We start from the raw sequence: 15,758 nt of genomic DNA on the forward strand, positions 1-15,758 counted from the left end.
TGAAGGAACAAAAAAAAAACACATTTACTCAGTAATTGGAAGGGTACAACATTTTTATTGATTGATGATCAACTTGAGCTTACATAACACGTATACAAGAAATCTCTAAGTAGTGGCCAGATGTGCACTAAAATGAAAGCAAAATACTTTGGATTTTTTTTTTTAGTATGTTTTGTGGGTGCACCCTACTTATAAATGTGATGTGGGTCAACATGTTGTTGCTATGACTACAGGCTTATATTTAACCCAATATGGGCGCTTGCACATCATGTTTGCCCAGTGGCACTTTGTCCGCGTTGGCTTCTGCGAGTTTATTACGAATCTGCCATCACTTCCTGTGGATTAATAACACATACAAATAGCTCATGATGTAGTGTTAATGTGTGTTCCACTCATTGTTGCCACATGACATTAAACTATCAGTCGCTCATCCTCAAATCCCTTGCATATGGCACTCATTAAAACACACAAACAAATTTATATATGCGTATCTCTCGTTAGTCTGCACAAGTTTTGGATTTAAGTGGCTTGAGCGATATAACATCTATCTTAATAAACTTGAACTTACAAAGGCTGGTTTCACAAAGCTGAGTTGATGAAAAGCTGAGTTCATATTTTTTTTCCAGTCTCCCTGAAGTGTAATCTCATTTTATAAAATACTGTAAACAGGAAATTCAGGAGGCTGTATATTACATGATCACTATATGTAAAAAGCGCGTTTGTGAAACCAGCCCCGAGGAGTTCTTCGATGCATCACCAATTCAGCTGCAATGTAGAAGGAAATGGTGTGGTGATTAAAATCATTTACAGGCACAGAGCATTCAGTCAGCCAACCGTTGACAGCTTGCCATAATGCACAATGTGATGAGATCACCGAGGACCTCGATTTGAACGCTCGGTCCCGATGACCTTGAAGGGTCAAAGGTTGGAGCTCTTTGAGCAAATACTTCTTGGACTGTGGCTATGAAGTCGAACAAACAAGGAGGAAATGTTGCCGTTTGGGATGTCTGTCCGACGCATACATAAAAACATGATAAGATCTCTGCTCTCTGTTCAGCAAGTCCACACCTGGGGAGACAAACGGCAAAGGTCAAACGAACAAAAAGTGTGCATTGCGTGCGAATTTGTTCGCAAACGATGCTACCTTCACTGTGCTGTCCACCGCTCCAGAGAAGAGGCGACCTCGGGACACAGCCAGAGCTGTGACGCTGCCCTGATGTCTGAGCAGTGTCTGCGTGCAGATCATGTTGTCCATGCTCCACACCTGAACACATACACACATTTAATCTCAGCGTTTAGGCAGCATATCAACCACAAAACACTATCATGTTTCCGCACCCTTAGTGAACGGTCGTAGGAGGCACTGAACACTTTGGTCTGGTCTGGCGTGGAGATGACGGCGAGAGCGTACACTGTCCCCACGTGACCTGTCAGGGTCCGCACCTGCTCTTTGGACTCAATGTCCCACACCTGGACATGACGCACAACATCTCAATAGTGTCAACCACACACGTGTTGCAGAGATGTCGGCAGTGGAAGTGAATTCAGAGGGGGTGTGTGTGGATCTTACATGAATGAGGTTTTCATAGGTGCCGCAGACTATGTGATGATTAGTGACAGCGATAGAGTAGACACTGCCCCCGCTGGTCTGCAAGACGTGGACACATTCCAGAGTGCGAATGTCCCAAATCTGTCAGGTGAAGAAGTAGTAAGTGGTCAAGATGATTGAAACATGGTGGAACAGCACAAAAGTTTGTTTGAATATATGATATGAACAGAGACATATTAGAAAGTAAAGCTTTTTTTCTTTTTTTCACAGTAAAGACTAATAGAATTCATCAGTTTGGTCAGCAAAGTGTAGAAAATCAATGGTAGTATTGAGCGAAATTGGACTATTTTGTATTCAGTCTTATTTTGTCATTACCTTAATGGTCTGATATGATCCACTGTACAGGTGGTTCTGGGAGGCCACCAGTGCTCTGACCCAGTGATTCAGCCCAGTCAGCTCCTTCTTCAGCTTCAACTCTGTCCCCACAATGTCCCAGACCTACACAAAAATCACACAATGTTCGGTACACTTTCACATAAGAGATTATATTTTATACAGTGACTCTTGCTTAGTTGATATATTTATTTTTTTTTATTTGCAGTAGCTTAACTTTACCATATTTAAATTACTGTTCTGAAATTTGGGGTAACATATCGGACAAACTTACAGAAGATAACTCAAAAGAAAGCAAGATCAGCCAATATGAGCACACACCTCCATCATTTAATAAATTAAGACTTTTGAAATTTCTGGCTATTGTAGAACTTAAAACATAACTCAATGCAGTCAATCTTTCAATATTCAACAATATCGTACTTATAAATAAAAAAACTAGTTAATCAGTTCCAGCAACTGCATATGAGTGTGTCACAAAATGTATTTAGTTCTGACTAAAACCTAATTGTTTATTTTACGTGAAGCACACTGATATTGTGGGAGGGCTTAAGTTCAAAAACTTTGCTTCTGCCCTTTTATTTTTAACCTGTACATGTTTCATTTCGTTATTTGTTTGTATTTTTAAGGGGAGCTGTGAATGAAAGCTGATTACTTGCATTTATTCATGTCCCAACAGCCATACATATTCAACGGGATGAGCCTTCGCCGTACCTTAATGGCCTTGAGGGAGCCGCTGAACAGCATGTTGTGGGAGGAGACCAGCGTACAAACGGGGTTGTCATGGGCACGAATGGTGTTGACTTTCTGCAGGGTCTGGATATCCCACACCTACACCACATGAACAACACTTTTAAAACAGTGGAGGTGCACAACTTCCTATGTAATACAAGCAAATAATTGAGACAAATGCTCCTTACAATGATGGTGCAGTCTGCAGAACCACTGTAGAGGCGGTTTCTATGGAAACAGGTACGTGTGGTCAAATCATGCTTTGAAGAATGAACAGGTCATTCGAAGCTATCTGGTGTGTTACTGAGAACACTGGATTACCCCTGGATGCAGAGCGCCAGCACGATGCCGTCATGTCCTTCCAAGGTTTTCTGACATTTGTAGGTGGTGCATGTGTCCCATACCTAAGGGCCATGCAGACAGAAAGCAAAGCTTTTTGTGTGTGCTACTTTAAACCAGCAGAGAAAAACTCAAGTCTCATAAATGATTTAACACTGACTTTGCCATTCAAATACACAATTCCAAACTTTTGTATAAAACAGTGCTTGCTGTGTGTGTGGAAGTGTTTCACTCAAACTGAGTGGGCGGAGGGCATATTCAGACTCAGAATAGCAATGTGATTTAAAATAGAAAAAAAAAAAGATTGGGCCGTGAAAAGTACAGTATGAAAAATGTCCGTCTCAGTCATGAATCTTGACAATAACAAAGTCATACTTGTAGTCAACTTTCAACAAGGTCACTCTCAATCTTTGAGAACCAAAAAAATGGCAACTTTAATTACTTTGTTATTACAAAAAAACACAAATGTTAAATGTAAATTGCTGAAAATGGTATTTTGAATGTTTATTTAATGTTGAAATTATTCAAAACTTGTTTTTTTTACTGACAAACGTCTTACTACATAGGGCCTTGAGATACGAGTTTAATTTGTTCCTTGCCCACACTCTGAAGTCAAAACATTCATATTTCCAGTCCTTTATCTCTCATTGCAATGAATGGATGAACATGTGGAAAAGTAATTATTATTTTTTTAATTAGAAAAAAATAATTATTAATATTTTTAATAAAAAATAAATATATATTTTTTAATTCTTATTATTTATTAAACTGAGTTCAACACTATCAAACTTTATAAAAACAAAGTAATGACATTATTAAATACTAATATACTAAAAACATATCTCTGTGCATGTGCTACCTTGATGGTCTTGTCTGAGGAGCCGGAAAAGAGCAAGTCTCCGGTGGAGTAGACACAAAGACACCAAACAGGTCCCTGATGGCCAACAAATGTGCCTTTGCACTTGAAAATCTGCTGGGGGTCATACGCTATGAAAAGAAAATAAAGGCACGGTGTGAAAACGAGAAGGGACGTAAAAAAGGAACAGAACACTGCTACATTTGTAACTTAATAGAGAAAAAAGAAACAAGATTCTTACAGCCCAAGATTCCCATGTTGAGTCTCGCGTTGATGTGGGACAGCTCGTCCTATAAAAATACACAGAATCAAATATGACCTTTAATTCTTTAGTCATGTGAACGCAACTGATGAAAATTAACGCTCGATTTATTAACCGCTATTGTCATTATTTAATGAAGCTAAAACACACCTACGGTGTTTCAAAAAAATTAAGCGGCAAGTACCAACAAGGTCCTACTGATTGATTAATTGATGATCACTCAAAGTTTGAGCAGTTCGATAGTTGGGAGCAGGACTTAGGTTTGTTCAAATGTTTTATATTTGTACTCACATTGAGCATGGAAGCATCTCGACGAAATTCCATAAGGTCCTCACCCAGTTTACTCTGATTCTCATCCAGCATGTCTGCAGCATACACACGGGGGTTTGTTGATGCAGCATAGAAATTAACAAAGGTTGTGTTACCAACATTCAAGACAAACGACGTGAAGAAAACTCTCTTGCTATTTGACGCTTACCGAATTTGAGCTCCAGGTTTTTTTCCAGCTGATCTAATTTCTCAGACAGTTTGCCCAACATAGAGCGCAGGAAAGCAATGTCTTGGTCCTTCTGAGCTAAGGTCAGCTGCATCTCATGGAATCTGTTCGGGTCAAATGTCAGAGAGGACATCCAGTGAGATGAGACACTTGATGGACAGTGTACGTATAAAATAAATAAATGCTTAAATGATGCGTCCAGATATGAAGCGAGAATGTTGACCTGTCATCAGTCTGCTGCAGAAACTCTTTCAGCCCTTCAAATTTACACATCTCCAGGTGTGTTTCATAAGTGTCCTGGTTACCAATGAAAGTGCACCTGGTGGCAAACACAAAGCAAGTGAGATGCAAAGAGGTGACCCCAAATACAGCCAGCGCAAGATACTTCGAACATTTTTATTAAAGGCTTACCCATATTTTGAGTGAGGACACTTGATGTGCTCACATTCTTTCAGGTGCGCCTCAAGGTTCATGGTGAGCAGCGGGGGACAAGACGGGTTGTTGGGGCAGCGCACAGGCCTGTAGTCACAACTGGCTTCGTGTTCTCTGCACAATTACAGATTAGGCGTCATGGAGAGGTGGACGACTGACAACGGTGGTGTTACACTTCTTCATTTTATGTATTTCGTACTTGCGTGCGGAGAGTTTGATCGTGAAAGGACAACCCACTGGGTCCACCTCATACGCTCCGGGCTTCCCGGCCACAGTGGCGTTGGAGGCTCCGCCCGCAACTGCACCGCTGACAGTAGCCCGGCAGCCGTATTTACAGTGAATGAACAGCTCGCCGATCTGCTCAGCAACCGCTATGTTGTTGACCACAACCGTCAGCTTTGCCGCATCCACGGGACACTTGTCTGCAAATCAGCCAAGCATCAACGTCAGATAGAGGTTAAAACATACAATGGCAACAAAAAGGACATTTGAATTGTTTTGGTGCTTGGCGTTTCCTGATTTTCCATGACTCTTAACACTCGCATCGCCAATCACCTTTCCCCATTGAAATGAATGGACATAGTCTCGAGCCCAAGAAAAAAAATTATTTGCTATTTTAATATGAAAAAATAGCACTCGATTATATTAGAAAGTATAAAAAGAGAGTAACAACATAACTAAATTCAATGTAATCTGCGTGTCAGTCCAATTCAGTGTGCTGCTCCCTCTGGTGTGCTTGACTTGGCCACTGGGAGGCAGTACTGTACAATACAGTCATGCAGACAAAAGTAAAGAAGAACGGACTTCTTCTATTATTACTACTACTACTACTCAGGCAGTTGCCGTAAAAGCTGTCATTTTGCATCGATATATGCCTCTGAGTATCGTTTTATTATCTGTCTCCAAGAGTCATTGCACTATTGTGTTTAAATATCTATTGTTTCAAGTGTGGTAAAACTGTGATTATCAATGCTAACGTTAGCATGACAATGGGATATAGCATTATGTGTTAAACTAGTGGCGGCCATTCCCAAGGCAACGCACTTTGGTTGTTCCATAGCACATGTAAATTATATTGTTTTATGTTTTGCTTGACAGAAAACTTCAACTTGAAGTGCCTGTGCTGTTCATAAAATGTGATCTACCGTCAAGTCACAACAGATGACAAACAGTTTTCTTTAACACCACACAAATTATGTTTCCTTCCTTTCCTTTGCTCAAATGTTTCCTGTCGTTGTAGGTCAAATCTACAACAAAAATGGTCGGGATGCATTCATGGCCATTTGTCATTCCAAATTTGTAGAACAGCTCTATTGGTGAAGTCTTTTCTGACCATTTTATGCAGATATTCAGGTAATTACAAAAAGGTTTGATTTTTCTTCCCATCTGCTGGTTTAAAAAAATGGACTTATTAGCCAACAGTCCCTTCAAACTCACCTGAGGTCAAGGCACATCGTCTGCAGAAGGTGTGCTGGGGAAAATAATCACACGTCGTGAGTATATTTCTAGAAATGACAACCGTCTTCATAGAAAATGATACATAGTAGTGGTGCTGATGGACAGATGTCAACTTACCCCACAAGTGGTGATAACGGGGTCCTTGAAAACGTTACAGCACAACTGGCAGCACAGTTTTACTGATGGCTGTTCAGCAAATACCTGGGGCTCCTACACAAATACACCGACCACTTTGTTTCTGTTGTATTTCAATTGCGCTAGCATTCACGACAACATGTAGCAATATCCTCCGTAATAGAGATGCACCGAAATGAAAACCGAAACAAAAAACCCAAACATCAAAGGAAATTGTAGTACCAAAACCCTAAAAAAAAAAAATTGCCAAATTTGTCATACTCCAGGTGCATACTGCAACCAAAAATGCGCTTTTGGCTCATTTTCGGTCCATCCCTACTTAAGGTACGGCGTAGAATATGTCAAGTATACAAGTGCTGGGTGTTGGACCCACCATATCTTCCTCCTCTTCGTGCAGAGAGAAAGTCGAGCGCAGGGACATGTTGGACTCGGAATGAAAGGATCGCACTGAGATGGCCGAATCCGACCTTCGCGGAGTACCAATGGGTGGCTTAAACAAAGAGGCAAGTGAAGAGAGTATCCGATGATAAGGATTTAGATTCAGCTCAGCTTGATCTTAAATTTGTGTCACCATCTTCACAGTTTAAAATGTGTTCTATTACGAAAATAACGGGAGAATGAGTACCATTCCATCATCATCATCCCGAGGGGAGTAGGTCAAGGTGCTGGAGGAGGAAGGGGTTCTTCTGTGTTGCTTATAAGTGCTGGATGTTTCTGCTGAAAACACAGAAATAATGACTGTAATGAATTTGGTCAGCGACACGAGAAAAAAAATACAAGTTGGTGTGTAGTATGTACAGCGTGTAGTTGTTGATGTGACGTGTGTTTCACCTTTAGTTCCAGCAGCCACGGCTGCAAAGGTTGGACCGAATGAAGCCTCCATCCTGCTCTCCAGCAAAATAAGGGCAATTTCACCTGAGGTTTCATGATTTAAAAACAATCAAGAACATTTCTACGGTGGTTTAACATTGCATCGAGCGAAAAATAAAGTTGTCAATCAAAAAGCACGATTACATTTGTGAATGTGTTATTTAACTCTGGTGCATTGAACCTTTGCATTTAGTTTGTCTCACCCCGCAAGCTGAGTCAGCCGTGGGGGTGAAGTGGCTGCTGGGAATGGTGGCTGTGACTGTTGCTGTTTTACTGGATTATCTGTTGTAGTGACACGTCTGGCTGCTGCTCATTACTTGACGCACACACGCATGGGAAGGACACAGCAGCTGCCGGGTCGTTGCCTAGGCCTGGAAAGATGGAAATGGAAGAATAACTAATGGAATGGAAGAGCTTTGTGACAAATTATGACTGCACAAAGAAAAGCTGTCCAGATCTATGTAAATATATATATATATATATATATATAAATGTCTGTTAATATTGCAGTTTGTAGTACAGCACTATAATCACACTAATTAAATGAAGGACGATTATCTTTGAAGATGCTCTCCTGCTGAATGGCATTGTATTGTGCAAGCGTACCTAATAAATGGATAAAAGCAGCTGTGACCTTTGACCAATTTTATGGGGAAACCCATGTTTAAAGCAAAAGTAGTTTGGGTGATGATTGAGTGTTTGTTATCTACGGCAAAGTGTTTTGGAAGGCTCAACATATTAAGTATTTTCCACACATATGTACAGCAAAAGAAAAAAAAATCAGATACAGAGACAACTGTTTGGGATACACGACACGCTTGCTCTGTATTAATCAAACTTTAAAGCCCAATTGAGACAGACTGAGGTTAAATAATAGGGAGAGAAGAAAGTGACAGCCCAAAAAACAGCAACCAGAGTCGGCTTAAACGGAGGTATGCAAACTGTCAGCTAAAACGACAATGCGTTTCTGCACGATCTGACAGCAAAAACTAACCAGAACATTGTACTAAGCGCCTCGCAAATTGCGTCACGAAATATTTGCGCAACCAGGAAATACCCGTAAAAGGGGAACCTCTCACCCAAAAAGGGGGGCGGATACGCATAACGGACCAAAGTTGGATCCTAACAGCTTACCAAATGTCAGTGATTGTACCACAAGTCTCCGAATGTTAAATGGGTTGGATTCTCGCAACATAAACAACACCATCTAATCAGCTGTCATCTTGGCCAGCAATGATTGGTAACTGCGATAACGAAGGAGCTAATGCTAGCTTGTTGGCTAGCTTAAGTTAGCTAATGTTTTCTACTCGCGATCACAACCAAAACCAATCTCTTAAGATGCTGTGCTCGCTGACAACCGATCGCTGATGTTTTACGGTAACTAGCAAGATGGTGTTTTTAAAAGATGTTGATTTTAATAAACGCTCATACCATTGTTTTAGCAACAGCGTTGCTCCAAGTTTGCAGACGAATTCCTAAATTCCTTTTTCCACCTCTCCCCTCCCCTCTCTGAGTTCTCTCATCACACGCAGACATGCTCGCAAATGTAGCAAGGCATGCTGGGATGTGTAGTCGAACGCGCATTCTTGTTTGCTGTATTTTTCCCTCTCCGTAGTGGTTGGACTACACTACCCATGACCGACTTTGAGAACACGCCACTGGATTTGGAGCGTCAGTAAAAGCGCAATTCCCAAATAAACCGCTATCACTCGGATGTGGCGTTGTCATTGGTCCTTGCAAGCATCGAACCATGCGGCAAGCACCGGTGTTGTGCCAAAGTACCTACCCCCGAAAAATCTGTATCCCCTCTCGCGGGAGCGCGCACGCATTGTCTGAAGGCGGCGCGATGTTACTACGTTTGTTTTCATTGAAAGGCACGAAGAATGTATGATTTTGTGTTTATGATTTGCTGTAATTTAAACTAGGTTTTCCATAAAAGTGGTAGTCTTCGTCTGTGTGGTTTTCAGCGCACCATTCGCTACAATTTAACACGTAAAGTAAGCGTTTGACTCCGCCGAAATTGGGGGGAAATTACCTGCATTTGCATTCGTTAGACCAAAGAAATTTTGCAATCAATGAAGCTACCATAAGGGAATTTCAGTGATCAAAACACGATGAAAAGGGGAGAGTGAAGTGGGCTATCGTGTTTCCTGCGAGATCAAATTAAGTGGCAAAATACATATAGGTGGTATCCTGTTAGAGAACACGTAATTGTATTCCGATTGACTGATTTGTTTATTTTTTATAACCACTGATAGCCGCGTCAAGAGTAGCAAAAGAATAAAAAAATAAATAAAGTCACTCGCGTTCTGCGTCGGACTCGAGGTGCATTCATTGACCACTAACGCGCTCCCGCGACAGGGGATACAGATTTTTTCGGGGGTAAGTACTTTGGCACGACACCTGCACATTTACGGGAAACAAAATAATAATGCAGAATAGAAATAAAATAAGTAAATGACTTTTTGAAATGCCCAAGTGACAACTTTATAATAATTTAATTTATTCGAAACTGCTATACACATTCACTGACGTAAAACGGATATTAATAATTATGTTTTTGTCTCTTGAACAGCATTTCTGTGGAATTCTCTCTAGATCTCTCTTTTCTATTTCTAACATAATTTGATTATCACTTTTGTATGGAAGGAGGGGCGCACTGACCCACGTGAGAATACAAATGTCTGTATCGCATTTGATTAACAGCGCGAATTAAAAACCTTTACATTATTTTTAATTGTTTCACATGTACTTAAATACATACCGGTATGTTCAAATATATATAAATAAACAAGTCGGAATGTATTATCTATTTATGTACTTTAAATGTCTTGTCAATCTTCTGACGTATAGCGGAATACAGTCAAAATAATATTATGCATGTAGGCTGCATGTGCAATAGTTACCAGTGAGGTTATAATACATGAGTTTTTTTTCTTGACATTAGTCAAGTGGGAAGAACAAAATTGCCACCATGGTGCTTTGTTTTGCAGTCAAACCTCACTGCACCATATAATATAGTCGTAGTTACTGTACTGTCAACTCTGCTCTGCAGCGTTCGTATTATTGCCACAAGAGAGCGCTGCTTAGCCGACTATCAATGTATGGAAATACCCCCTTTCTTCTCAAAGCAGACCACAAATATATACAGTACATGCAAAAAATATACACTAAAAATTCGCGTGTTCGCATAACATGTAAACCAAAAGATATATATTATCAAGTGTAAAAGCTGCGTATTTAAACTAATGTTATGTTTTATAAATCTACATATTTACACTGAAAAATATCATACCAAACACAAGAGTGACTACTTAGCCCAGAACAAATGTATTTTATTTATTCAAAATCTCAGTGTGTTGGGATTAAATCGCCCATAAGAGTGAATCTAAATATAAAGGTAAGGGTTGTTTGTTTGTACTGATTTGTAGTGCTTAGCATGTGTGCTTCACAGCTCTGAGGTTTGGTGTTTGAATCTGTGCTCATACCTTCCTGTAATTGGAGCCTGTGATTTTTATGCTCTTACATGCATGGGTTTTCTGTGGATATTGAACCTCCACATACCATAAGAATGTATTTGTAACCCTTTCCGGACTACGCCCCCCGCCCCCCTCCAGGAAGTTCATATTTGTCAGGCAAGTTCCGTTTAACAGATTTGTGGTTTGACCAGGTCTGGAGATAAACAGGCTTGGGTGTGGTCAGCGACGCAGCTTGGAGAAGCTCCTGCACACCTGAAACCTTAATGAGAACAAATGCATGACAAATGGATGGATGTGTCCTATGAGTGACTGCATACGAGACCATGCATGTGGTGTACCACACTTCTCACCCTGTCAGGATAATGGTTCACTGCAGTGTACTTTTACAATTTAAAGTGTTGGGATGTTATGACTTAAAAAAAAAATGGCTCAACCCTAAATAACATTTTGGCAGGAGACCGAAAAGTCAAACTTTTAGAGAACCATGTTACACATGAAAATGTTTGTCTTCGTTTACATTCTCTGCAGTGTTTCAACGTGTTGTATCAAGGGAACGATGACAGCAGTGACTTCTATCGGTTCTTTTGAGCGGCTCTGCAGCTTGAAGAAAGAGTAGGTGTGTGTGTGAGGAGATTTTTGCATGTCCAGACGGAGCGAGGCAGCCGTAAAAAGAAAAGCAGACCAGTGAAGGCTGAATGCTGTAATGCATCCATGAATAAGAGATGTATTGAATGCAGCAGCTTTATTGATGCATGCGCATGCACACAATCACACTCACACATGCACACACATATACAGTGTGTGTATACACACACAGCGTTCCATTAGAGGAAGCTCTGACCATTAGTAGTTTTATCTTCTTTGTGTGGGATAGCACTGACAAGATCCCTCTGCACATCCTCAAAGACACTCAATCAGGTCCAACACACAAACACATTAGGTCCTTTTGTCTACAGTGTTTACTTTCATGGACATCAAAAAACGGAGAGATGCACTTCCACGTAAATACAGATTAATACACTTTTCAAAAAGCAGTGACTGAACACAGTCGCATAAACATTGCCTCCATACCATTGTCTATAAAGGCTGATTGAGAACAAAACCTCCATCATCACATCATTATCTTTTTTTACCTTACTTAGGAATTGTTTTTCTGATGGGAGAAGCTTTTAGCCATCTCAGAGGGCGGCCATTTTGCAACTTGCTCATAACTGACAATCAGATCACAGTTGCTCAGGGCTCAGGTTACGACCAATCATGGCTCACCTGTTATCTGAAGCTGAGCCATGATTGGTTGTTACAAGAGCCCTGACCAAATGTGATCTGATTTTCAGTCATGAGCAAGTTGCAAAATGGCCGCCCTTCAAGATGGATTTTTAGTGCTTAATTCATATTCCACAAATGCAATATTAATCAGAATGCCATTTATTTTTTGACTAGTTGGGCTGCATAAAACATATTCTTGTCAAGATTTCTTTTGGGTGTACTTTCCCTTTGAGTGATGCTAGATTTGTAAGGAGCATTTGTTTGATGACTAAGACAGCTACTCTATTAGTCTTGCCAATGTCAAATGTGCCAAATCACATATCGCCCTACTTTGAGATTGCCTCTCTACAGAATGCCCTTTGTTCCCCAGTGATAGAGATACCCCACACCATCACACTGCCTTCACCAAGAGGTGTTACTCTGTCAGTGCAGCAATTATCATGATGTATTTGCCCATCTTTCCCTTCCTAGTAAATTTACAGAGCTTGTGGCAGCCTGTTCAGATTTTGCGAAATTATATCAGCACACGTTACATCATCATAGAATTTCTCTCTGATTTCTTGTAACCTTGTGTACGATTAAATATATCAGTCGTTCGGGGCTGTTCCATCTGTGATTTTAGAGAAACTGACAATACTGAAAGACATGTTTCCAAAGTTTTTAATTTTTCAACACATTCAATTCAATTGCCAGTAGGTGTGATTGGGAGTGTGAATGGTATCCTGTACATGCTTGCAATTGACTAGTGGTTCCGCTTCAGGCCCGTAGTCACCTAATCGGCTCTGAGACCCAAATGAAGACGCGGTATAGAAAATGGATGAATTAACTTTAGCTTTTTGTGTTACACAACACTCTTGTATTCATGTTAATTAGAGATGCGCATTGGTGATAATTTGAAATGGCGGTTTGAGTTAGCATAAAAATGCCAATATCGAATCATTATTTTTGTAATGAGATCAGAATGAATCTGGTAATTTTGTTGCGTGTTACATTCACTTGAAACGGAGCTCAAGAGTGACGTAGGCATGCGGATGCGTCTTGTGGAGCCCATCGCTTGCTGCCTGCCTTTCTCTCAGTATGTAATTCACGACAACAAGTGAAGGTTGCCATGGAGACCGTGTCACAACTAGCTAGCTAACTAGCTTAGTGATACGGCGCGGATGGGCGGAAACGAGGATTTATTATATTATATATTGTTATTATGTAGGCGAGCAAAACCAATGCTTTAAACTAAAAAGAAAAACTTGAAGAAGTTTTAGGAGTTAAAAGGGCCGTTCATTCTGCTGCCACTGTCGTTTATAGTTCAATAAATTTTCTAATCCAAAAATGTGAAGCCTTGTAAAATGCTTTGAGTAGCTGCCATATGGTTTTGCTAAAGCGCTATAATTTACAAGTGTACTCCATTTACCATTTTGATCATATCGGATTTTTCATTTGTTGGACTATGACGTGTTTTTCTGGAAAAGTGCAAAATATGCAAATCAATTTGGAACTCGCTCATCGACATCGTGTTTAGCGAATCCGGATTAAGAGTTCTAATATGATTCGTACAAAAATATACATTCTCGAAATGGTATAAGATTAATGAACTTGAAATAATAAGTTTGCCCAGTTCTACTCATTTTATCTGTGTCCACCATATGCAGTAAGTCCACATGGGTGTCGCAAAGCCAAACAAACGCATGCATGCACACACATATGTGCACACACTTGACCTGAATTTAGACAACAGGGTGGCAGCGCTCCGCCATAACTGGGTCCATTAGGAGCTAAAGTGCAGCTGAGCCACATGCCACTCCACCACAAGGAGACACACAGGATTAGAGACACACAATGGAGAAGTGGGCTGATGTTAAGGGGGCCCAGAGGGGATCGGAAACAATGGGCGACCATTAGAAAGAAAAAAAAAACAAAAAAAAACAATGGATTTCAATGTTTTGATATTTGCATCAAGGTGCTGTTTTTCTTCTGTCAGTACATCATTCACAGATGGCTAGTGAGCGATGTTGTCATGTACTTGAATTGATTGTTCTATTTTCCACACACACACAATCAATTTGTGTAGTGCACGACAACATCAACACTGACGTTGCTTTTTTGTTAGTTTGTAACTTGAGTAATTTATAGCTGAGGTTTCTAATACCTACATCCATTAAGCTGTGCATCATGAATTAATGATCACTGCTGAGTAGGACAAATCTCAACGCTGATGCCACTCCCATCAACACTGCTGCCCCATCTGTGTGAGTGTCTGTCTCCATGTTTTGGATATTATTCTCCCTGCACGCAAACAGAGATTTGCCTTCAAATATTTCCCTTTTTTAAATTTTTTTTGCCGAATTAAGACATGATCATCACTAATCGATGGTGTCTTTCTCTTCTGTTTTTTTCACATGCTATTTATTGAATATTTTCTGCCTGAGTCTAACAAATTCCGACCGATTGCCACAATCGCAAGTCCACTTCATCCTATAAAAATAAAAAAAATATATATTTTGAAGTGATAATGGCTGTTCCTCAAAAGAACTCACATTTAATGTCAATAAAATCCCAAATATTTTCACAGGTTGGACATGTGGAGATGTGCATAAGAATTTTGGTGAGCACTGCTCACCGTTTTCAGACACTCGGTGACAACAGAAACAAGGGTGACAACAATGGCCATTAGCGACCCGTCATGCACTGACTTGTGGTGAATAATGGGAGTCCCTGCACAATTTTCAACTCAGCTTTGTGAAACTGCAAGGAAGTGATTTCCCATCATCTGTCACAGCAACTCTCCAGCTTCCCTTAAGGATAAAAAGTGTGACATCAAAGTGGCTCATTATAGTTGGCAAGCCATAAACACGATTTCCAGTACTTGCATTGGTAGAGATCTGTTAATGATAAACAAAGAAATGATTGGGCACTTGGGACTAAATTTCAATGAGTTTGTGACATCACCGGACTACATGAGTGACCCCTGACCTCACTGTTGTTCTTTTAGAGGAATTGACAAAACCTAGGTAGTGTATAGTGATTGACATAAATGACTTTCTCTGTGATAACTCAATTCCCTAGCTAGGCTTCTTCCATTGCAAGTCACACACTGAGTAAGATGGCCTTAATTTTCTTGCATATGTTGTCCATCTCAGTTTTTTTTTTTTTAGAACCAACTGTTATCCCTCTTGCTACATGAAATGCTCGAGAAAGAAAAGTTCAAGTTTTTAAACTGGCTTCGAAGTCTTGCTCATAAGTTGTAAAATTGACAGCCGACCGATGCAGGGTCCCAAGTCTTTTTGTTACAACTCTTGCACTGGATCATAGTCGATGTTGCAAGTCTGTATACCAGGGGCAGAAGATCTTTGAGTGGCCATATTAGGGCAGGACTGTAAGTGTGTGGCACTACACGTGCACACGCGCGCACTGATGGAAGGCTGCTCAACTTGTCTCCAGACAGTGACTCTGCCTCTATACCCCCCCCCTCTCCTCTCTCTCTCTCCATCTCTCTG

The 15,758-nt window shown here is 40.5% G+C and overlaps 1 protein-coding gene across 4 annotated transcripts; it reads right to left on the minus strand.

The window, feature by feature from the left end:
• Positions 1-35: 35 nt before the first annotated feature.
• On the minus strand, positions 36-9,073 carry traf7 (TNF receptor-associated factor 7). 4 transcript variants are annotated; one of them, XM_088316031.1, is made up of 22 exons: positions 8,954-9,073; positions 7,726-7,893; positions 7,484-7,536; positions 7,278-7,366; positions 7,026-7,142; positions 6,635-6,727; positions 6,497-6,530; positions 5,259-5,481; positions 5,039-5,173; positions 4,851-4,946; positions 4,610-4,731; positions 4,423-4,496; positions 4,111-4,159; positions 3,873-4,000; positions 2,996-3,078; positions 2,863-2,902; positions 2,657-2,773; positions 1,925-2,047; positions 1,571-1,690; positions 1,339-1,470; positions 1,145-1,264; positions 36-1,068 (listed from the first exon to the last, which is right to left on the minus strand). In XM_088316031.1, the coding sequence occupies exons 3-22, from the start codon at positions 7,533-7,535 to the stop codon at positions 1,054-1,056; spliced, it is 1,962 nt and encodes a 653-aa protein (XP_088172157.1). In that variant the 5' UTR covers position 7,536; positions 7,726-7,893; positions 8,954-9,073; the 3' UTR covers positions 36-1,053. The 4 variants fall into 4 exon arrangements, with proteins under 4 accessions (XP_088172157.1, XP_088172155.1, XP_088172156.1 ...); XM_088316029.1 differs by having other exon boundaries at positions 7,278-7,369; XM_088316030.1 differs by having other exon boundaries at positions 7,484-7,567.
• Between the last annotated feature and the right edge of the window lie 6,685 nt (positions 9,074-15,758).

Source organism: Idiotropiscis lumnitzeri, chromosome 15, assembly GCF_059441095.1.
Source record: "Idiotropiscis lumnitzeri isolate Australia: NSW breed Sydney's pygmy pipehorse chromosome 15, RoL_Ilum_1.0, whole genome shotgun sequence".
Lineage (NCBI taxonomy): Eukaryota > Metazoa > Chordata > Actinopteri > Syngnathiformes > Syngnathidae > Idiotropiscis > Idiotropiscis lumnitzeri.